Below are 22,926 nucleotides of genomic sequence, written 5' to 3'. Positions count from 1 at the left end.
CGGTGGGCTGAGAGGGGCTGTGGAGGCAGGATCCCAAACTCCCACCACACCAGGAACCTCCCTGCTCACACACACCACAACAGCACTGAGGGAAGGTGCAGATTTGCTGCTTGACCCAGAAAGAACTTTAAGATAATCTACTGCAGAAAAACAAGAGACACTTGTCCTGATAGCAACTGCTGGCTGAAGCCACACACCCGATCAGCAACGGCAAGATTAGATAAGGACCGAACTTAGTCCCACCGCGCAGGTATTAATGCGAGCTCTCCGGACACCTGCGCAGCTCCAGCTCAAGGCAATGAAGATGCTGCTGTCCCTGGGGCTGCTCTTTGCCGCCCTGTCCCTGGGGAGCTGCGTGCCCCTGCAGCAAACTGCGTCCAACCGCAGCAAGCTGCTCCTGGTGTCCTTCGACGGCTTCCGCTGGAACTACGACCAGGACGTGGACACCCCCAACCTGGACGCCATGGCTGCAGAGGGGGTGAAGGCCAAGTACATGACCCCTGCCTTCGTCACCCTCACCAGCCCCTGCCACTTCACGCTGCTGACCGGTGAGTGCCCGGCATGGCAGGGGCAGGGGCTGGGCAGGACAGAGGGCAGGAGGGACCCAGAACATCCAGAGCCACTGGGGCTGGGCCAGGGCAGGGGCAGGGCTCAGGGCCAGGGAAGAATTGAGGTCAGGAGGGATCCAGAACATCCAGCAGCACACAGAGCTTCAGAGCAGACCAGGCAAGACATGCAGAAGTGGTAGATTTAAACTAGACACAAAGAAATTCTTCCCTGTGAGGGTGGTGAGGCACAGATTTCCCCATCTCTGGAAATGTCCAAGGCCAGGTTGGGTTGGACAGGGCTTGGAGTCAGCCTGGTCCGGTGGAAGGTGTCCCTGCCCGTGGCACAGAGGTGGAATGGGATGGTTTTTAAGGTCCCTCCCAACTCAAACTCCTCTGGGATTCCATGAACCGAACCTGTACTTATCAAAGGTAAATAGCACCAGGCCAACTCGATAGCCTCCTTTGATAAGATAAATTATTTTTTAAACAAGGGAGATGCTCTAAATTTAATCTTTCTGAACTTCAGTAGTGCATTTGATACAGTGCCACATGGGAAATCATTAGTTAAGATGGAGAAGATGAAGATTAGTACAAAATCTGTAATGTGGGGAAGTGAGAGGCTACGGGAGGAGGACAGAGTGGATGCTGAGAGGAGATTGTCAAGCTGGAGGGAGGGCACCAGGGGAATTCCTGAAGAATCGATTTTGGAGCCAATCTTATTTAAGATTTTAATTAATAACCTTGGCATAAAAGAGTGGAGCATGCTAATGAAATCTGCTGATGGGCAAAAGCAGGGAGGCAGCGTCAATACGAGGGAGGATGGGGATAGCTTGCAGAAGGGACTCTTCGGGACCAGAATAATAAAAATAGCACAAAATGTGAGAGTCGAAGTGCATCTCTCCCTTCCAATGGAAACTTCTGCTCACCGACCTCGCAGACTGTGACCAACAGTGAAAGTGAAACACCTTGAGTTAGGTACACCCAGATAACAGTGAAACATGGGATTAGAGACACTGAGATAACAGTGAAACACCATGGGATTAGGTACACCCAGATAACAGTGAAATATGGGATTAGATACACCCAGATGACAGTGACACACCATGGGATTAGCTACACCCAGATAACAGTGAAACATGGGATTAGATACACCCAGATAACAGGAACCTGCCCGTGCCCAGAGGGCAGCAACAGCTGCAGAGGGTGCCAATAGCTGGCTGGGCCCAGGCGAGACCCACCAGGCATCAACCAGCGCACACGGGAGCAGCACGGCCCCAGCAGCTCCCTGCCTGCCCCAGGACTCACCTGGTACAGGGCACGGGTAGGAAGGGGAGGCCAGAGGTCCCCTCTGCCCTACACCCAGCACGGCCTGGCTCACCCCCGCTCCCACCTCTCCCACAGGGCGGTACCTGGAGAACCACGGGGTGATCCACAACATGTGGTTCGACACCAAAACTGGCGTGAGGCTGCCCTACTACACCACGCAAGGCATAAGCAGCTGGTGGGACAACGGCAGCCTGCCCATCTGGATCACTGCCCAGAGACAGGCAAGTGTGGCACCTCCTCACACACACAGACCCCGCACAGACCCACCCAGCCTGCCATCCCCCAGGAAAAGCTACAGGCAAGCCACGATCCCAGGTGGCCGTGAGATCCCAGCCTCCCTCCGAACGTCGGGCTAATTAGACCAGCAAAAAAACTGAAATCCCCAGACTCCGGCAGGAATAATTATGATCATTCTGCTAAAAATAGCAAAAAATAATAGATGCATTTCAGCTTTATTAAGACGTTAATAAAGCAGGTTATCCTGCTCCTGTTTAAAGAAGCCTCAGCCAGTTCCTCAGGGAGCACCCTGAGCCTGGGAGCCCCACACAGCCCGAGGCACATCCAGGGTGGTGGCAGCGATAGGGACCGCTCCCCTGGGAGCTGCAGCAAGCCCTGCAGGCTTCCCTCTAGCTTTGAGGCAGGACACGAAACCCAGCCCAAGACCTTTGGCTGCTCTGGCTTCAATAAAACACACCTCAATGTCGTGATGGTCAAGAGGCAGAGGGCCCATGCAAGGTGCAAATGGGTCACTGGTTCCGAAGTTTTATCTGGTGTTAAAACACAGTGAAGGATCCAGGTGCAAGGGCAGCGCTTTCAATTAATCACTTTTAATTGGCAATGAGCAAGAAAACCTCATTAGAAGAAGAGGCAGGCATTGGGGACTGAATGAACTAATCGTGCTAGGAGGTGGCTGCACTGACAGATGGAAGGATGCTGCCGAGAGAGTTCAGGTGAGTTTATGGAATGCCTCCACTCACAGGGTTTGAAGACAGGCTCCATCCACTTCCCCGGAACCAAGGCGAAATACCAAAAGGAAGAAGTGTACAAGAAGTTGGTGGAACCTGCGTTGTTCAACTACAGCAACGAAACCAACTGGAGGCAGAGCATCGACACCGTCATGGAGTGGTTCATGGTGGACAACCTGGACTTCATCACGCTCTACTTCGGGGAGCCAGACTCCTCAGGACACAAGTATGGCCCTGAATCCACACAGAGGAAAAACATGATCAAGCAGGTGGACAGAACCGTGGGTTACTTGAGGCAGCGCATCCGGGAGAGCGGCCTGGAGTCCAACCTGAACCTCATCATCACGTCCGACCACGGCATGGAGACCGTGGTGAAAACCGACGAGATCTACCTCCGCACCGTCACCAACTTCACCTTCAAGGACCTCGACTTCGAGCTCCTCGATTATGGACCAAGCGGGCTCCTGGTGCCCAAGGAAGGGAAACTGGAGCAAGTGTACTCAGCCCTGAAGAACGCCCACCCGAAGCTGCACGTTTACAAGAAGGAAGAGTTTCCCAAGAGGTTCCACTACGCCAACCATCCCCGCATCACCCCACTTGTGCTGTACAGTGACCCAGGCTACGTGATCCACGGGGTAAGTGTATGCTCAGGCACATCCTACTGTCCTTTGGGATGTGCCTCTCGCTCCTCCCCTCCCACAGCACCCACCCAGCTTTAGGCCCTTGCGCTAACTGGTCTCCATACACAGAGATATCAATTCCAGCTCTTTGTGTAAAGATCTTCTCTGCTGTTGGGAAGAGAAAGTATCCAGAAACCTTGGAGTAGGAATTGCATGAATGCAGAATATCCACTGCAGGATCCTCTCCTAGCCTGACTAAAGGGGAGGCCCAGCATCAAGGCCAGCAGGCAGCTTCCCACTGGAAGCTCCTCAGTACAACAAAATTTGGCTGTGCCAACATTTAGGGAGGGAACTTGCAGGATGTAATTGGTTGAGAGTGGCTGGAGGCACCTCCAGTTTAACACCAACAGATCAGCTCCCAAAACTGAAAGGAGCCGACCAGACCATCAAACCCTGGAGCTGCAGAACGCAGCACAGGAGGTGGGAGAGGTGGGGTGTGGGGGGCAGCAGGGCTGGGGTGCTCACGTTCCTGCTCTCCCCTGCAGAGGTACAAGGTCCAGTTCAACAAAGGAGAGCACGGCTTTGACAACCAGGCCATGAACATGAAAACCATCTTCCGTGCCGTGGGGCCGGCCTTCAAGAAGGGGCTGGAGGTGGAGCCCTTCGAAAGCGTCAATGTCTACGCCCTCCTCTGCGAGCTGCTGGGCATCACCCCCGAGCCCCACGACGGCTCCCTGGAGGTCACCAAGCCCATGCTGAGGGAACCCACCGACGGTGACGGTGGCAACGGCAATGGCAATGGCAATGGGAACGGCGACGGCAACGGGAACGGCGACGGCAACGGGAACGGCAATGGCGACGGCAATGGCAATGGCGACGGCAATGGCAATGGTGACGGCGATGGCAATGGCAATGGGAACGGCGACAGCAATGGCAATGGCGACGGCAATGGCGATGGCGACGGTGACGGCAATGGTGACGGCAACGGCAATGGCAATGGCAATGACAACGGCAGCAATGGTGAGCAGCATGTGTCATGGGGGACAGTGGGAGGGCAGCAGGCAGCGGCAGCGACAGTGGGCACCAGGAACAGCAACAGGCACCAGAAGTGGCAATGGGCACCGGGGGCAGCAATGGACACCGGGAGCACACCGGGAGCTCACGGGGAGGGCACCGGGAGCGGCTCCGGGCACCGGGCGCGCTCCGCTCCGCCGGGATTCCCGCGGGAACAGCGCCACCTGGCGGCCCCCGCCACCCCCGGCGGCTCGGGGCACCGGGCCGCGCCCCCCCATCCCCGCCGCTCGGTAACCGGGCAGGGCTCACCGTGGCACCGGGGCGGAGCTGCTCCCGGCCGGGCGGAGGGAGGCGCGGAAGGGGCGGCAGGAGGTGACGGTCACCCGTCACCGGCGGGCACCGGCCCCGGGGCAGGGCTGGCACTCACCGCCCTCTCGGCACGGCAGGTTCGGGCGCTCTCCATCCCGCCGAGAAGCTGCCGCTGCTGCTGGGCCTCGCTGTGGTTCTGGGATGCTGGGGAGGAGTTTTCTGACCGCCACCAGGTAACCGACCCAAGGACCCCCAGGATGGGGGCAAACACCCGGCAAACCGTGCCCCGTTTGGGCGTGGAACCCCCGGGTTCCCCCGGTCTGTGGAGCCCCCCGAAATCGCTCCCTGCAGGGCACAGCAGGGGCTGCACACCTCACACGGGACTCTGAGTTTTCCTGCCCCAGATCAGCATTGGCACCGCCCAGGGCGTGGGCTGGGCTGAGGAGAAGGGCGGGCACCCTCCTGGACCCTGCCATTGTCCCCTGCCCTGTCCCTCTGTCCTCTGCGTGCAGGCGGGTGTGGACCACGAGCAACGGAGGGTGAATCCTCCGCTGTTTGTGGAATCCTCGGCTGTTCGTGGCTCTGCTCGTGGCTGCCAGACCACAGCTGGTCCCTTTCCCTCACAGCGCAAATTCGGCCAGAGAACCACAGAACGAGTAGCTCCGGATCGATTCCCCGGCACCAGGCGCCTCCAGCCGACTCCTGCAGGCTGCAGAGACCCGGAACGAGCACCAGCGGCGCCGTGCTCTGCTGTCCTGCGGCCCCCGAGCTCCAGGCAACTCTGCCAGAACTCACGGGAAGGACAAGGCTCACAAAGACAACCAGTCCCAGGCTCGGGAACGGGACAGAGTTCCCAAAACCTCCCCAAATTCCTGACCCGCGCTCCTCCAGCATGCCTGAGCCCCCGAGCAGATGCCTCTCCCGGGCCTTGGGGGACAGCAGGATGCTCTGCTGGGGAGGTGGCACCGATCCAGCCTGGCACGGTCACCCTGTGTGCGCATCCCCCCAAATGCGGGGGGCACAGCGGCTCCAGGGTGGGTTTGGAGCAGGGACAGCCGGTACACAACGAGTGTCCACGCTAATTAAATCTGTTCTGAGCGAGCTGGAGCCGCCCCTGAAAGGCGCCAGGTCCCACCCGGCTGGAGCCGCTGAGCCCGGACCTGCCCAGGACACGGAGCGGCCCCGGTGGTCCCCGCTGGCCACGGGCAGGGCTGGCACCGGCACCCAAAGCCTCGCGAGGGTCCCAAAGTCCCTCAGCACTTCCAGCCCCAGGAGCCCTGGGTGTGCTCAGCACCACCCTGCCTGTCCTTCTGTGCCTTGTGGCTGTGGCCAAAACTGGAAACGCCCCCCGTGCCCCCCTGAGCAGCAAAGCTGCAGGCAGGATGGGCCTGGCTGCACTGCTCCGTGGCACAACGGCTGAGACCTGCCCCAAGTGCAGCTCCAGAGGGGCACTGATGTGTTTTGGAGACAGGGAACGTGGCAGTGCCAGGACCCCCAGCTCACAGCACACAGCGCTGTGACTCCTGAGCCAGGGGCTGGCAGGAGTTGTGCCAGGCCCTGGTTGTGCCAGGCTCCTGGTTGTGCCAGGCCCCTGGTTGTGCCACGCTCCTGGTTGTGCCAGGCCCCTGGTTGTGCCAGGCTCCTGGTTGTGCCAGGCTCCTCGTTGTGCCAGGATCCTGGTTGTGCCAGTCCTGGTTGTGCCACGCTCCTGGTTGTGCCAGGCTCCTGGTTGTGCCAGTCCTGGTTGTGCCAGGCTCCTCGTTGTGCCAGGCCTCTGGTTGTGCCACGCTCCTGGTTGTGCCAGGCCCCTGGTGGTGCCAGGCCCTTGGTTGTGCCAGGCCCCTGGTGGTGCCAGGCTCCCAGGAGCTCTCCCCAGCAGGGCTGAGGCAAAGCCCCTGTACAAACCCAAGGCTCTCTGTGCAGGAAGCAGCCCAGGGCCCTCCAGCCAGGCTGGGGTTTTGGGGATGGGGAGCAAGACCCCCCCCCCATCCAGCAGCCCCCTCCAGCCCTGCCAGCGTGGCATTCCAGCACCCCCAGAGCCCTCGCAGATGCTGCGGTGCCTTTCCCCAGCCCTGTGCCTCAGCTCAGGGGCTCGATAAACATCTGTTGCCATAGAGACTCGCTCGCTGCATCGGCTTCACCCAAGGAGATGAAACAAGAGCCGCACCCTCAGAAAAACAGGAAGAAAATGTTTGGCTTGAAACGGTGCTGGGGTGGGGGTCAGGGCAGCGGCAGCAGCAGGGAGGCTCCGAAAGGGGAGCGTGGCCAGCGCTGTGCGCGCCGTGCAGAGCGGGATGAACGACGAGGGTGTGCACAGAAACCTCCCCAGCTCTGCTGCTGCTGGCCTGGGGCTGCCCCTGCAGCTCAGCACTGCCAGGGCAGGGGCAGCCAGCTCTGCTGGTACCCTGGGGATCCTGGCAGAGCCTGCAGGGCTCAGAACCCGCGGGTGCCAGGCTCTGACCGTCCTCGTGCCCAGCAGGTACACAGCAGGATCACAAACCCATAGAATGGCTCAGAACCCTCTGGTGCCAGGCTCTGACCGTCCTCATGGCCAGCAGGTACACAGCAGGATCACAAACCCATAGAATGGCTCAGAACCCTCTGGTGCCAGGCTGTGCAGGGCTCAGAACCCGCGGGTGCCAGGCTCTGACCGTCCTCGTGCCCAGCACGTACACAGCAGGACCACAAACCCATAGAATGGCTCAGAACCCTCTGGTGCCAGGCTGTGCAGGGCTCAGAACCCTCTGGTGCCAGGCTCTGACCGTCCTCGTGCCCAGCACGTACACAGCAGGACCACAAACCCATAGAATGGCTCAGAACCCTCTGGTGCCAGGCTGTGCAGGGCTCAGAACCCTCTGGTGCCAGGCTCTGACCGTCCTCGTGCCCAGCACGTACACAGCAGGATCACAAACACATAGAATGGTTGGAAGGGACCTCAAAGCCCATCCAGTGCCACCCTGCCATGGCAGGGACACCTCCACTGTCCCAGGTGCTCCCAGCCCTGCCCAGCCTGGCCTTGGGCACTGCCAGGGATCCAGGGGCAGCCCCAGCTGCTCTGGGCACCTGTGCCAGGGCCTGCCCACCCTCTCAGGGAAGAATTTCCTCCTACATTTAACCTAAATCTCTCCTCTCTGAAGTTTAAAACCACTTCCGTGCCCTATCACTCTCTGCCCATTTAAAATGCCACTCTCCCTCTTTTTTATAAGCCTTTAAGTGCTGAGAAGCCACAGTGCTCATAGGGCTGGTGCCAGTCTGCTCCCCAGACCCACACAGGGAACACGGAGTTTGTGGTGACCCAACCTCCTGACACAAATCCCCGTCTGAGAGCTGATCTTCCCTCGGCTGGGAGCAGGGACTGAGCTCCGGACTCGACCAGCCCTGGGATTCTGAGCACACCGGGGGATCCCCCTCACTGGCCCCATCCTGTTCCTTCATCCCCCCGTGCCCATCTCCCACTGCCTCCTGCCCTGCCGGTGTCCCGGTGTGCCGGTGTCCCGATGTGCCGGTATGGCAGTGTCCCAGTGTGCCAATGTCCCGGTATGGCAGTGTCCTGGTGTCCCAATGTCCCGGTGTCCCGGTGTGCCGGTGTCCCAATGTCCCAATGTCCCAGTATGGCAGTGCCCCGGTGTCCCAATGTCCCAGTATGGCAGTGTCCTGGTGTCCCAATGTCCCGGTGTGCCGGTATGGCAGTGTCCCGGTGCCCCGGTGTCCCAATGTCCCGGTGTCCCGGTATGGCAGTGTCCCGGTGTCCTGATGCCCCAGTATGGCAGTGTCCCGGTGTCCCGGTGCCCCGGTATGGCAGTGTCCCGATGTCCCGATGCCCCGGTGTGGCAGTGTCCCGGTGTCCCGGTGTCCCCATGCCCCGGTATGGCAGTGTCCCGGTGTCCCAATGTCCCGGTGTCCCAATGTCCCGGTGTCCCGATGTCCCGATGCCCCGGTGTGGCAGTGTCCCGGTGTCCCGGTGCCCCGGTGTCCCGATGTGCCGGTATGGCAGTGTCCCGGTGTCCCGGTGTCCCAATGTCCCGGTGCCCCGGTGTGGCAGTGTCCCGATGTCCCGGTGCCCCGGTGTGGCAGTGTCCCGGTGTCCTGGTGTCCCCATGCCCCGGTGTGGCAGTGTCCCGGTGTCCCGGTGCCCCGATGTGCCGGTATGGCAGTGTCCCGGTGTCCCGGTGTCCCGGTGTCCCAATGTCCCGGTGTCCCCGTGCAGTACCGGCAGCCGGCGGCCGGGGGCTCCCGAGCCGCGCTCAGGCCCCCGAGCTCCCGGCCCGGGCGGGGGAAGCGGCTCACGGTACCAGCCCGGCCCGGGGCATCTCCCGAGCCCGCGGCGCCTCCAGCCGCTGCCCCGGGGCCATCCAGAGCCCGGTGCCTCCCCCGGAGCGGGATCCGCTCTCGGCCCGAGGGACAAAGCCCGGGAACACCCGCGGCTGCCGCCGGGCCCGGGGGGAACCCAGCACCGCCGCAGCTCCGGCTGCCCCGCCCCGAGCAGGGATGCCCCAAGGGATGCCCCAAGGGATGCTCTAAGGGATGCCCCAAGGGATGCCCCAGGGGATGCCCCAGGGGATGCTCTAAGGGATGCCCCAAGGGATGCCCCAGGGGATGCCCCAGGGGATGCTCTAAGGGATGCCCCAAGGGATGCCCCAGGGGATGCCCCAGGGGATGCTCTAAGGGATGCCCCAAGGGATGCTCTAAGGGATGCCCCAGGGGATGCCCCAAGGGATGCCCCAAGGGATGCCCCAGGGGATGCCCCAGGGGATGCCCCAAGGGATGCCCCAGGGGATGCTCTAAGGGATGCCCCAAGGGATGCTCCAAGGGATGCCCCAAGGGATGCTCTAAGGGATGCCCCAAGGGATGCTCCAAGGGATGCCCCAAGGGATGCTCTAAGGGATGCCCCAAGAGATGCCCCAAGAGATGCCCCAGGGGATGCCCCAGGGGATGCTCCAAGGGATGCCCCAAGGGATGCCCCATGGGATGCCCCAAGGGATGCCCCAAGGGATGCCCCATGGGATGCCCCAAGGGATGCCCCAGGGGATGCCCCAGGGGATGCCCCAAGGGATGCCCCAGGGGATGCCCCAAGGGATGCCCCATGGGATGCCCCATGGGATGCCCCAAGGGATGCTCTAAGGGATGCCCCAAGAGATGCCCCAAGAGATGCCCCAGGGGATGCCCCAAGGGATGCCCCAGGGGATGCCCCAGGGGATGCTCTAAGGGATGCCCCAGGGGATGCCCCAAGGGATGCCCCAAGGGATGCCCCAGGGGATGCTCTAAGGGATGCCCCAAGGGATGCTCTAAGGGATGCCCCAGGGGATGCCCCAAGGGATGCCCCAAGGGATGCCCCAGGGGATGCCCCAAGGGATGCCCCAGGGGATGCTCTAAGGGATGCCCCAGGGGATGCTCCAAGGGATGCCCCAGGGGATGCCCCAGGGGATGCCCCAGGGGATGCCCCAAGGGATGCTCTAAGGGATGCCCCAGGGGATGCTCCAAGGGATGCCCCAGGGGATGCCCCAAGGGATGCCCCAAGGGATGCTCCAAGGGATGCTCCAGGGGATGCCCCAAGGGATGCCCCAGGGGATGCCCCATGGGATGCCCCATGGGATGCCCCGGAGACCCACAGCACTCACTGGAACCTCACCATCCGCTCCTGGCCCTGATACGGGCCCTGGGCTGAGGGATGTGTTATAAATGATCGAACTATATCTTACAGACGCTTCCATGTCCCAGGCCAGACAGGTGAGAGGATCCTCCCCGCTCTGGGTGCAGTTTTAACGCCACAGACACACCGAACCTAAACCAGCCCCTGCTCCCCGGCCCGGGAGCCATCTCCAGCTCACCTCTTCCAAGGAAACCCCAAACTGTCGCATTTTGCTTGTCCTGGAGCCTCTCCCAGCCCTTCCCGCAGCTCCTCACACCTCGTGCATGGGCAGTGTGGGACATTTTCAGCAAACGTTTCGCGGTGACAAAGGCCAAAGCCCCGCCTGGCCGTGCCCGGCCGCGGCCGCTGCCGCATCCCCGCGTCCCCTCCCGCCCTGCCATCCCCAGTAATTCATTCCCCAGCGCCCCCCTGCCCGGGCCGGGGGTCACGCAGCAGGGAGAGCCCCGCTGCGTATTGCATCCCAATTTGCCATGCATTTCCACGCCATTTGCTTCCTTTTCTTTTTCCTGCACTGGGAAGCCGCTCGCTGCCCAGGGGTCCCAGCCGCTCCGGGATGGGAGCATAACAACAAACATACAAGGACACGTATTTATTTATGGCACACGGCGTGTGGGGACGCTGCTCCTCCCAAACGCTGTTCCGGGGGCGGCACAGGCCCCTCTGACCCCCGCGCAGGCCCACAGGACCCACACAGCACGCGGCGCCCGGCCGCCCCAGCCTGGCAGTGCACAGCTCCAAACCCGGCCGCAGTACCCAAATGAGATGCAGATCTCTGTGCTTTGATTGGCTGAGGCCTTGGGAAAAACAGCCACCATTTGCCCACAACAAACATGGCCACCATGGCCCGGCTGCTCCCTGGGCTGGCCCTGGCCTCACCCTCTGGGCTCAGGGACATCCCAGACACCCCAAAACCACTGCCATGGGGGTCCCGGGGCTGGAGGAACGGGGCACCCCTGCAATGCACCTCAGGCACCCCAAAACCACTGCCATGGGGGTCCCGGGGCTGGAGGAACGGGGCACCCCTGCAATGCACCTCAGGCACCCCAAAACCACTGCCATGGGGGTCCCGGGGCTGGAGGAACGGGGCACCCCTGCAATGCACCTCAGGCACCCCAAAACCACTGCCATGGGGGTCCTGGGGCTGGAGGAACGGGGCACCCCTGCAGTGCACCTACTTTGGGGGGTTCAGCCCCAACACAGAGGCCAGGGGCCCTTGGGAACCCCCCAGACCTTGACCTGCCCCCACCAGGCCAGGGCTCCCTGCTCCAAGGGCCCCAGAAAGCAGCCGTGTTCCTCACCCAGCCTGGCAGGGTGGGCAGAGCACAGAGCCCACGGCAGCTCAGGGTGACCTGAGCTCGTTCCCAGTAAACCCCAGTTCAAACATTTTCCCAGTCCGGGAGCAGCACAGTCTTTTCCCCTCATCCCCATCCCTTCCTTCAACACCAAACCCCCACTTGAGCCTGCCAGCCCCTGCTACAGACACAACACAGGAGCCACGGCATTCCTGGGATGCCTGGCCTGCTTGGGAACAGCTACAAAATCAGGGTCCATCAGGTTAGCTCGGGGGTCTGACTCTCGTTTTAAGATGATGACGGTTTTCACGGTGATTGGTGAATTTATTGGCCCAATGTCACTTTGCCTGGTGGGAGCATGGGCCAAGTTATTCATTCAGTGGGTGTTGCTGAGTTTCTCCAGAAAGGTGAAGTCCCTGTCAGGGATGGGAAACTCTGAATTCATGGAAAAGGCACTCACGGGTGGAGCCACAGCCCCGGCAGCAGGAGGGGGACATCTCATCCCACCCCAGCCAGCAGCCCCAGCGGGGGCAGCCCCAGCAGCAGCTCAGACCAGCAGGGCCCAGGGAAGCTCCAGAGCTGGGATGGCCTCCTCTGGCTGGCCAAGAGGGAACAGGACGTGCCAGGAGCCCTGGGGTACCCCACTCTGCCAGGGGTGAGAGGCACAGAGCCCACAGAGCCCAGGGACTGCCCAGGAGCAGTTTTCAGTAAAGCCCTGCGAGGAGAAAGGAGATTTCCAGCCCAGGGAGCAGCACGGTCCTTCCCAGCCTCAGCAGTGTGCCACGGGGGCTGAGCAGCATCAGGGATCACTCAGAGTCCCCACGAGGAACCAGGGACAATGCTGATGGCACAGCCCCATTAACGCTCTGGTTCCTAAAGGGACACAAATCTCAAGGGCTGCTCCCACTCTGAGCCCCAGCCCATCAGGCTGGATGGAGCCTCTCCACTCACCCAGCCTCCCCTTCCTGGCCCCGGGAAGGCAGAGAACAGCGACCCGATAGCCCTGCATCCTCCTGGGGAGCGCAGGAACAGCAGCACCGAGGGGCGGCTGGGAGAGGAGCTCAGCCAGCATCGCCCGAGTCAGGGCTCGTCTCTCAGAGCCGAATCCCCGCAGCCAGCAGAGCCCCAGGGCTCCTCATCCTCATCCCTCGGGCTGCCCCGCACCGCCGGGATGGGCACGGCTCAGGCACACGGCGAGCGGAGGTCACACCGAGCTTCTAAACCTCAGAGGTGCCGCACACAAAGAGCCGAGCTGGCACAAGGTAAATGAACTCGAACAAAAAGTGCGGCGCTGTTACAATTCCGTGTCACCTTCGGCTGAAAAAACGCTCCTACAGCTCTTCCCATCAGCGAGCGGCCGCGGTAATTGCCAAAGGAAACAATGAAAGGTGACAGCGCCCGAGCCAGGAGAGCCCCTGGCATGGACCCGGCAGCCAGGCACGTCCACGCCCCGCGGTGCCCGGCTCGGTCCAGTCTCATTGCCTCTACAGAGGGTCCCCGTGCGACATCCCCCCGCGGCGGGGACAGCCCAAGGCACCCGCTGCCGCTCCGAATGACCCAGCATCGCTAAACCCGGCACAGCTAACCCGGTATCCCTAAACCCGGCACGGCTAGACCCGGCACGGCTAACCCGGTATCGCTAAACCCGGCACAGCTAACCCGGTATCCTAAACCCGGCACAGCTAACCCGGTATCCCTAAACCCGGCACGGCTAGACCCGGCACAGCTAACCCGGTATCCCTAATCCCGGCTCCGCTAACCCGGCATCGCTTACCGGAGACGGCAGTGCCCGGGGTGCGGGCGAGGCCCCTCGCAGGACACCCCATGGCCCGTCCGGCTCCTGCTCAGTCCCTGCGCGCCGCGGGCACCCAGGCTCCGGGGCGACGGCAATTCATATCCCCGCACGGTTAACGGCAGGCTCCGGGCCCGCGGAGCACAACTCCCTGAGGTGCTGACTCATCTTCTTCCATGCCTGTAAAGCACCATATTTCATCCTTCCACGCCCACAGCGCACAACCGCCGTGCAGCGGCTCCCACACGCCTCGGTGCGCGCGGTGCCGGCGCGCTCGGTGCCGCCGCACCCCCGGTAACGCCGCTCGGGAGGGACCGCGGGCCGGGCGGGACCGAGCTGCGAGCGGCACCGCGCGAGGGTCACAGCCGCCCGCCCCCCGGAAAGCTTTTATTCTATTATCATCAACTATTTTAGGACCGAAACGTGCCGCTGCCGCCCGCTCAGCCCGGCGGGGACCGGCGGGGACCGGCGCTGGCTGCCCCAGCCCCGGGCGCTTTGTGCCCAGGAGGGACCCCGGGCGCGGGACTCGGAGCAGGAGCCCCTCGCGGGCCGGACCGGGCGATCCCCCCGCGGGGCCGGCCGGGGAAGCCCCCGCGCCGCCCGGGCGAACAAAGCCCCGGGCCGGGCCACCCCATTGTCCTCGCTCCGGCCGGGCAGCGGCCGCCCCCGCGCGGGAGGAAGAGGAGGGGTCGCACGCAGACAATGCCTCCCCCCACCCCCCGCGCCGGATCGCCCCGCCCCCCGCTCCCCATTGGCCGGCGGGGAATTTGGGGACCCCCCGCCCGCCCCTCCGCCGTATTGTGCCGGGGGGCGCTCGTGGATCTGGGGGGGTCGGAGCGCGCGCGGCCGCCGTCGGGGGCGCGCCCGGGGGCTCCCCTTGTGTGCGAGTGCGCGGGGGCGTGCGCGGGGCCGGGGCCATGGAGGAGCTGAGCAGCGTGGGAGAGCAGGTCTTCGCCGCCGAGTGCATCCTCAGCAAGCGGCTCCGCAAGGTGGGACCCGCCGCCCGCGGCCCCGCCGTCCCCGCGCCCCCGCCGGCAGCCGCTAACGCCCCTCTCCCGTCTCTCTCCGCAGGGCAAGCTGGAGTACCTGGTCAAGTGGCGAGGCTGGTCCTCCAAGTGAGCGGGGCGGCGAGGGGCGCGGGGCGCGGTGCGGGGCCGCGCGGATCGCGGGACCATGCGGTGCGGAGCGGGGCGCGGGGAGCGCCCGCCCGGCCGCTTTTGTTTGGGTCGTGCCGCTCCTTTTGTTTACAAATAAGCGCGGCCGCGGCCGGGCCCTCCCCGCCACCGCGTGGGGCTCCGCTCCCCCCCCGGGCCGGTGCAGCCCCCCGGAACCGCCGCACCCCCCCGGCCGCTCTGTGCAGCCGGAGTCCCCCGGGATGCGCGGGGCTCGCCTCGCCCCGCCGCGGCGTGGCCGCCCCTTCCCGATCTCCCTCCCCCGGCCCCTCTCCCGCCCGCCCCCCGGCCGTGCCGCCCCCCGTGCCGCCGTGCCCCGGCCCGTGCCGGGCCCGGGTTAGCCCGGAGCGGCCGGGGGGGTCCGGCCCCTGCTCTCACCGCTCCGCGTCCTCTGCTGCAGGCACAACAGCTGGGAGCCCGAGGAGAACATCCTGGACCCCCGGCTGCTGCTGGCTTTCCAAAAGAAGTGAGCAAACTCTAAATGTTTCTAAGCAAACTGTAAAGTCAATTAACTTCTAATTGGCTGCACGTGTGGTGGGAGCCGTTGGAAACAACAGCCCGGAGCTGGCGGGGCCCTTTGTGGCCGGGCCCTTTTGTTTGTCCCCGGAGTCACGGTCGGTCCAGGTCTACCTAGAGCGGCTGTGCCCTGGCCGGGCAGACCCCGAGGGTTCGGGGTGCACCCGGGGAATGGGGCAGCGCCTGGCGCGGTCCGGGGGCTCCCTGTCCCCATCCAGGGCTCAGGGACCTTGGCTGTGCCTGGGGGTGGCTGCAGACCCCTGGGGGAGATGGTGCTTGTGAGGCATTACGGGGAACTTGTGGAGGGAGAGGCTCTGGGAGGGTGAGGGAAACTGTGGAAACTCCACAATATCTGGGAGAAAATCGTAGAGAATGTTTGGATTAGGAAGGATCTTAAAGCTCTTCCTGATCCACCCCATCACTTCCACAATCCCAGGCTGCTCCAAGTCCTGTCCAACCTGGCCTTAGACATTACCATGGATGGGGCAGCCACAGCTTCTTTGGGCAGCCTGTGCCAAGGCCTCAGCACCCTCACAGGGAAGAATTTCCTCTTAATCCCCCATGTAACCCTGCCCTCAGTCAGCTGGAAGCCATTCCCTGTTCCTGTCACTCCAGGCCCTTGTCCAAAGTGCCTCTCCAGCTCTCTTGGAGCCTCTTAAAGTGCTGGGAGATGCTCTGAAGTCTCCCTAGAGCCTTCTCCAGGCTGCACCACCTGGATGGCAGGACAGGATGGTGTCTGTGCTGTCAGGTCCCTGCTCCTGCCTGGAGCAGGCTGAGAACAGCAATGGTTCCCGAGCCCTGCACCCCAGAATCACTCCCGGGGCAGAGGGGGAGCCAGCTGGCCATGGCAGACACAGTGCTGCCAAGTACCTTGACATAGTAGTAATAAAAGTCATTAAAGTTTATGATAGGATTCAATTATATGGTGTCTGGATCAATTTTATTCAAGAATGGGATCTGGTGTTGAGTGCAGACAGGATGGTGTTCAATCAGCTGGATGTGTTACATCTGAGCATCATCCCATTTAAACAAAGCAAGGCTTAGCAGGGCTGGGGGCAGATCCTTCCCTCTGCCTGATCCCCTTGTGCCAGAAGAACAGCAAATCTCACCCAGAGCTGGGAAAGGCACAGGTTTAGGATGGGTGACACCCTGTGGTCCATTGCTGAGTGCTGGGATGTTGCTGGTGCAGACAGGGACGCTCTCTGGTCGCTACCTGGCTGCCTCAGTTCCCCCGGATGATTTTTCTCCCCCATAAACGTTGTCCTAATCCTTGTTTCCTCAGGGAGCACGAGAAGGAGGTGCAGAATCGCAAGAGGGGCAAGCGGCCCCGGGGCAGGCCCAGGAAGAACGTGGTGAGTTCCAGCCATGGTGGGGCAGCTCTGGGGGGCTCTGCCCTTGGAGGGCACCGGGGTTTGGGGGTGGCCTCGAGCACACAGCTCATCCCATCAGCTGATGGATCCCTGAAGATCAGGGAGATACACGGATAGAGAACCTGGCCACCCTGGAGGGTTTGTAGTGCCCACAGCCATTCCTTGGTCATTGCTGTTATCTCTCCCCGTCTCTGCTGCTGTGCAGGAACCAGAGATGCCTACGAAAACCAAGTCAAGCAGCTCCTCTTCCTCCACGTCCTCCTCTTCCTCCTCCTCCGAGGAAGAGGATGAGAGTGATCTGGAAGCAAAGAGAGGTCCCCGCAGCAGAGAGACGCACCCGGTGCCGCAGAAGAAAGCTCAGATCCTGGTGGCCAAGCCCGACATGAAAGACGCTTCCAGGAAGAAGCGTGGCAGGAAACCTCTTCCCCCAGAGCAGAAAGCGGCCCGGAGGACTGTGAACCTGACAAAGGTGCTGAAAACGTCCCGGAAGGAGGCGGGGGGCAGCGCCAAGCTGGTGGGGAAGCTGCAGCCCCAGCACAGCACGCAGGGCTCAGGCCTGGCCGTGCTCAAGGACCCGCCGGGCGCCCTGGCCGGGCTCGGCTCGGGGGGCTCCTCAGGGGAGAGCCTGCCCGGCATGATGAAGAGCGGCTCGGCGAGCCCCAGCCAGGCCATCAGCTGGCAGAGCTCCATCGTGCACTACATGAACAGGATGTCCCAGAGCCAGGGTGCGGCCGAGAGCTCGGCCCTGGGCAGGCTGGCGCTGAAGGCACAGGCAGCCAGCAAGGGCAGCTTAGGGCTGGACCTGAAAATGAGGAGCCAGAAGGGCTCTGGGGAGCTGGGGCTGAACGCGCAGGGACCCAAAGCTGCGAAGGCTTCCGGCAGCAGCGCCGGAGGGGACCAGAAATCGGGGTTCGCTGCCGGAGGGCAGATGCTGCCCAACGGCAGCAAGGCGCCATCGAGCTCGTCCGGGGCCAGCGGCCAGGCAGCCTCCAGCCAGGAGCTGAACCTGCAGGCCCTGAACCTGCAGAGCGTCAGGAACGGGCCCGGCGCGGCCGGCGGGAGCGGTGTGCCCCGGCACCTCTGCGGCTCCCTGGCCAAGGGCGCCGCTGGCACCGCCGCCGCGGGCGCCAAGGGCGCGGGCGCTGCCAAGGGCGGCGCGGCAGGGGCCGGGCCGAACGCCGCCGGGGCCGCCGCGCTGCCGGGGGGGGACGGAGGCAAGAGCAAGAAGCAGACGCAGCGGGCGGGTGACAGGGACTCGGCCAAGGGCGGCTCGGCGGGCGCCCCAGAGGGACGCGCGGCCCCCGAGAGCCGCAAAGGCCCCGCGCTGTCCGAAGCCAGCAGCGGCGAGGACACCAGCTCCGACTCGGACCGGGATTCCGCCTCCCTCCCGGGCGTGGCTCAGAACATGTCCGTGTCCATCCAGACCAGCCAGGACTGGAAACCCACGCGCAGCCTGATCGAGCACGTCTTTGTCACCGACGTCACCGCCAACCTGATCACGGTGACGGTCAAGGAGTCCCCCACCAGCGTCGGGTTCTTCAACCTGCGGCAGTACTGAGCCCCGGAGCCTGAGAGGAGGGAGAGCGCCCTTCAGCCTCGCCCTCGCCTTTGCCCAGCTCTTCCATCGGGTGTTTTTATTCCCAGTGAACACGGAGCCCTCGTGAGACCTGCTGGACCTCGTGTCTGGAAAGGCTGGACCAGTAACGCGGTGAAACCCGCTCCAAACTGCCAGCAGCTCCTGGATTTCCTCCCTGGCTTCTCTCCATCCTCTTCTGGAGCCGTGCCCCACGTGGGGTGGTCAGTGCCATGCTCTGGGAGCGGGGCACGGGTGCTGCTGGGGTGCCAGGCTGGCCGGTTTCGAGCCAGGCTTCACTGCCTGCAGGTCTCTGCTTTGAGGCAGCAGATCCAAGGGCTGCAGCTCACTGGCCGCGGGGTTGTGGAGCTGCCATGGGACACTCCCACACCTGGGAGAGTCTCTCCTGGGCCTCCTGTGGAACTGTCTGTGAGCCATGGGGAACTGCAAGTCAATCCAAATGAGGCAGCTGCTGCTCCCAGCCCTCGGGGCTGTGGGGGGCAGCTGCATTCGGGGGTTTTTCAGGGTACACTCAGCCCAGCCACCCCCCTGGGCGAGGTCATTTCCAATGATGGGAAACCCACAGCGGTTCTGTTGGGGTTTCCAGCTGACAGGGAAATATTGTTTACATTTTTTCTTAAGGAATTTATTTTTTTTTTCATGAGGGGGGGAAATAACCCGAGTCTAAGGTAGGTGAAGTCCTGGATGCCACTAACAGAACAGGTGGCAGAGGTGCTTTTTTTGGAGGGTGTTTCCTTTCTGCTGGAGGAAAGTCCTGCCTTGAGAGCCAGCAGGATCCACCAGCTTCTCTGCAGTGACTTGGCTTCCAGAAGAACGTGAATTTCTGGGCAGCCCAGGGAGCCCCTACACCCCTCCTGTGCCTCGTCCTGGCAGTGCCAGCATCTCCGGCTCCTGCTCAGCAGCTTCCAGGCGCTCACAGGGACTGAGCTGGGGAATGTTTTTAAGCCTTGCAGAACGTGTGAACCCTTCCAGCAGCAGGTGGGTTGGTGCTGGGGCTGCCAGGACACCCAGGACTGCTGCTCCCTGGGTTAGACTCACCCTGATCGTCCATGGTTTTCCCCAGAATGCTCAGAAGCTGCTCAAAGCCACCTGCATAATGGTGTGGAGTGGTGGGAAGGGACAGGAGAGGGAGAAGGGCTGAGGCCAGTGGGTACCTCAGGCTGCTGCTCACCTGAGCACCATTCACCTTCCCTGGCCGTCCCACAGCTGGGGTGCTCCTTTGGGCTTGTAATGGCACCCAGTGATGGCTTTTCACTGCAGTGTTTCCCCTGCTGCAGATTTCTCCTAGAAGCCAAAATTAGCAGCAGTTCAGGCACAGTTTAGTAGCATTCGAGGTCATTTTCGTTCTGTTGATGCCGAGTCCTTTTCTCAGAGGCAATGAACAGCTGGAGCTGCCCCCTCCCTGCACGGTTCTGATGTCCCTCCCCTGAGCAGCAGGTCACTGCTTTGGGAGTCCCCAGGTGGCTGAGGTGGCACCAGGGCAGGGATTTCCCTTTGCCCCAGGCAGGGACACTCACAGGGGTGTGGGTGCATGCACCAAACTGGGGGTGCAGGTGTGTTTGTGACCCCCTGAGGCAGCAGCCCCCCATGGTCACGGGGTCATTCTCGGGTGATGCCAAAATGTCACAATCTGTGCGGTTCACCTTGTGCTGTAACCTTGCCAAACGAGCCCCAGGGCAGCACTGGCCTGTGCCGGCGGCCGGCAGCGCCCCGGGCAGGGTGTGTGCTGTGCCAGGGGTGCCAGTGCTTTGGGACAAGAACCAAGGGCTCTGGGAGCACGGGGTGACGCTCTCAGCCGCACACCAAACGTTTGCTGCCTGGCGTTTGTGAATCCAAACTGATAACAATGTGCCTTTGGACCGTCCTTATCTCAGCCTTGGCTGTGGCACCGGTCCCACCACAGGTTTGTGCCTATGCAGAGCAGGGTGGTCGCAGGGTCTTGGGGACACGGTGACACCGTGGGGACAGGTGTCCTGGTCCCCAGTGGGACGCCAGCTGTGCGGAGCCCTGTGAGCAGTGCCCCAGAGGGGAAGCTGGCCCGGCAGGGATGCTCCTGCCTGCAGCAAGGGGATGTGCGGGTTGGTTTCTCCAAGGGGAGAAAATCGCCTGAAGATGCTCCAAGGAGGGGCCAGGCCCCAAGGGCAGGGCAGGAGCTGGGCTGTGGCAGCAGGGGAGGTGCTGGCTGCCCTGCACAGCAGCTCTGGGCTGGCTGCTCCCTCCAGAGCCCTGTCCCAGCTCTCAGTTTGTCCCTGCAGGGCCTGGCTCCTGCCTGGCACAGGGACGCGTGTCCCCACGGCAGGCGGCCCCTCCATCACCCACCACGTCCCCTCTGGCAGCACAGGGCTCTGCTGTCACCGCTTGCTATTGTGCCTTTTGCTCAGCAGCTGGTTCGATTCCAAAGGTCTGACGATGGTGGAAATGATAATCCAGGATTTTACGTTTCTTCCCCAGCCCCTTTCTCACTGGCTGTTCTGGGATCTTGGCTCTCCCAGCAGCTGCGGGGGCTGAGTGCGCGGTTCCCACTGGGGTTTGCTTCCCAAAGACTCGTCCTGTGATGAATTTACTGGAATCTTTGTGGACAGGGGTTGGAAGACCCCTGGTCGGTGCAGACCCTGGTTATGTGCCATCAGGATTCAAGTTCTACCTTTTCTTATTCCTTTTTTTTTTTGAGTTTGCTGCTATGGGTTGGCATGTTCAGCCAGGTGTCAGACAAGCAATTAAAGGTTTGTCACTTGTCATTTTCTAAGGGGTTTCCGATGTGGAAATCCTGCGGTATTTGTATAGTGAAAGGATATTTTCCCCAGGCGTAATCTGGTTAAGCATCCTTGTTGTTTTCCATTGGACTGGAAGAGGTGGCCGATTCAGCCATCATCCCGAGAAACTGAGTCTATTTTTATATATATATTTTGTACCAAAAAAAAATCCCAGGAGTACACGGAGGGATGGAGATAGTTTGGGGGTTTGGTTTGTGTCGAGTTTCTGAGCTGTGTGTGATGGGCTCCAGAGCCAGGAGAAAGGTTTTACTGACAGAAATTTGAGATAGGTGAAAACAAACAACTGTTCTTGTAACTTGTGCCAGTCAGTGCTCTGATTTGTACGTTTTAATTAAAGAGAGAGCCAAATCGCTCCTGTATGACACTTTTAATTGCTTTAAACTGCAGCTGTTTGCTTTTATTTTCTGAGAACAAAAGTCGGGGATGTTGTTGCCCTGGGAAAGCATGAGTGCTGTGGGAGCAGGAGCAGCTCCCCACGCAGCACCCCGGTCCCTCCCAGCCCCTCACCCACGTTCTCTGAGCAGTTTTCCAGTGTTCCTGGACACTAACGCTAGCGTAGCCCCCCGCTCTAGGCTGCTTTTAATTTATTTGCAGGAAAACACTAGGAGATGGTTACGTCGGGTGGGGGGTTTTCTATGACTTTTCCACACTTCTTTTCTAGCATATCAATAAATATTTTTTTAAACTTTTCAGCCTCGTCTGGTCACTGCTCTGGGAGTGCTCCCGTTCCCCTCCGTACCCCGGCACCGCCCAGGGCCGGTCCCTCTCCGGGGCTCCGTGTGCCCGGCCCGGGCTGGGCATGTGCGAGGCTGGGACGGAGCGAGGAACCGGAGTGGGGAAACGGCACCGGGGGAACGGCACCGGGGGAACGGCACCGCGTTTCCTGCGGGCTCCGTGCCGGCCCCAGCCCCTCCCGGCCCGGGCTCCGCTGCGCCTGGAGCTGCCCAGAGAGCCCCGTGAGCGGAGCTCAGGTGAGCGCCCGCACCTGCGGGACCGGGACAGGGACCAGGGCAGGACCGGGACAGGGACAGGCACCGGGGCCGGGGTAGGACCAGGACCGGGACCGGGACAGGGGCAGGGACCAGGGCAGGACAGGGACCAGGGCAGGACCGGGACAGGGACCGGGGCCGGGCCGGCCTGCGGAGGGCGCTGCGCGGCCGCGGAAGGGCGCGGGCGGCCCCGGGCGCTGCCGTCGGTGCCGCCGTCGGGCGGGAGCCCCCGGGCCGGCCCCAGGCGCGGCCCCCGGCCCGTGTGAACGGGCCCCCCCGGCGGCCGGCGGAGAAAGGCGCCATTGTGCGGCCCTTCCTCCCGCTGCTGCCGGCGCTGGCAGCTCCCGCGGCGCGGGGTCCGCGCCCCACCCGCCCGAGCAGAAAAAGGAGGTTAATGAGGACACGGCTTCAAAAAGCCACGAAGCCCCCCGCCCCCGCCCGGGCCGCGCTCGCACAAAGGCCGGGCCCGACGGGCAGGGGCCGCCGCCGCCCGAGCCGTCGGAAGGGCGGAGCGCCTGGACCGGGCCGGCGCCGGGACCGGGCGGCACCGAGCGGCCGTTCCTGCGCCGTCTCTCGCACCGGAGCCGTTCGCAGCGGCCGCCACCGCCCCCTCCGGGCACCGCGGGACCCCCGGGGGGCGCCCAGACCGGCGACAGCCGCGGAGCCTCCGCCGCCCCCAGCCCCGTCCGGTCCCGGGCTGCGGGGCCCCCACCCCGCCGGGACCCCCGCGGTACCCCCAGCGCCACAAAGGGAAGCCAGACGCGTTTCTATTTACAAAGTATATATTTAAACCGACATAAAAAGCAGGTCTCATATGGACATTCACGGCTGGCAGAAGACACGTAGTTAAGCTTCACTTCTGAGACTGAGATTTAGCCAAATCGGGTTTTTTTTGTACAAGTCTTAGATTTAAATAATTCACACGCACGCGCCCGCACACACACACACGCAGGGTACACGGCTATGTACAGACACACGGATACACGCACAGGTAC

At 62.6% G+C, this 22,926-nt stretch overlaps 2 protein-coding genes across 2 annotated transcripts; both read left to right on the top strand.

The window, feature by feature from the left end:
• Positions 1–298: 298 nt before the first annotated feature.
• On the top strand, positions 299–5,658 carry ENPP7 (ectonucleotide pyrophosphatase/phosphodiesterase 7). The gene is made up of 6 exons (XM_054293055.1): positions 299–548; positions 1,950–2,095; positions 2,854–3,474; positions 4,005–5,015; positions 5,187–5,354; positions 5,491–5,658. Exons 1-6 carry the CDS (start codon positions 299–301, stop codon positions 5,656–5,658), a joined length of 2,364 nt encoding a protein of 787 aa, XP_054149030.1.
• An 8,775-nt stretch (positions 5,659–14,433) lies between these two features.
• On the top strand, positions 14,434–18,132 carry CBX2 (chromobox 2). Its single transcript, XM_054293180.1, has 5 exons — positions 14,434–14,505; positions 14,588–14,631; positions 15,089–15,154; positions 16,487–16,556; positions 16,780–18,132. The coding sequence occupies exons 1-5, from the start codon at positions 14,434–14,436 to the stop codon at positions 18,130–18,132; spliced, it is 1,605 nt and encodes a 534-aa protein (XP_054149155.1).
• Positions 18,133–22,926: the final 4,794 nt, after the last annotated feature.

This window comes from Melozone crissalis, unplaced genomic scaffold (genome assembly GCF_028551555.1).
Source record: "Melozone crissalis strain CALT ecotype California unplaced genomic scaffold, PUWL_Pcris_2 ptg000129l_1, whole genome shotgun sequence".
NCBI lineage: Eukaryota > Metazoa > Chordata > Aves > Passeriformes > Passerellidae > Melozone > Melozone crissalis.
The sequence above is the reverse complement of the archived record's forward strand: the minus strand, read 5'-3'. Positions and strand labels throughout refer to the sequence as shown.

Excerpts from the sequence above, each read along its gene's own strand:
- ENPP7 (XM_054293055.1), top strand. The coding sequence starts at position 299 with ATGAAGATGCTGCTGTCCCTGGGGCTGCTCTTTGCCGCCCTGTCCCTG. Across the intron at positions 2,096-2,853 it reads GGATCACTGCCCAGAGACAG|GGTTTGAAGACAGGCTCCAT; the intron begins GCAAGTGTGGCA and ends CTCCACTCACAG. Across the intron at positions 5,016-5,186 it reads AGTTTTCTGACCGCCACCAG|ATCAGCATTGGCACCGCCCA; the intron begins GTAACCGACCCA and ends TTCCTGCCCCAG.
- CBX2 (XM_054293180.1), top strand. The coding sequence starts at position 14,434 with ATGGAGGAGCTGAGCAGCGTGGGAGAGCAGGTCTTCGCCGCCGAGTGC. Across the intron at positions 15,155-16,486 it reads CTGCTGGCTTTCCAAAAGAA|GGAGCACGAGAAGGAGGTGC; the intron begins GTGAGCAAACTC and ends TTGTTTCCTCAG. Across the intron at positions 16,557-16,779 it reads GCAGGCCCAGGAAGAACGTG|GAACCAGAGATGCCTACGAA; the intron begins GTGAGTTCCAGC and ends GCTGCTGTGCAG.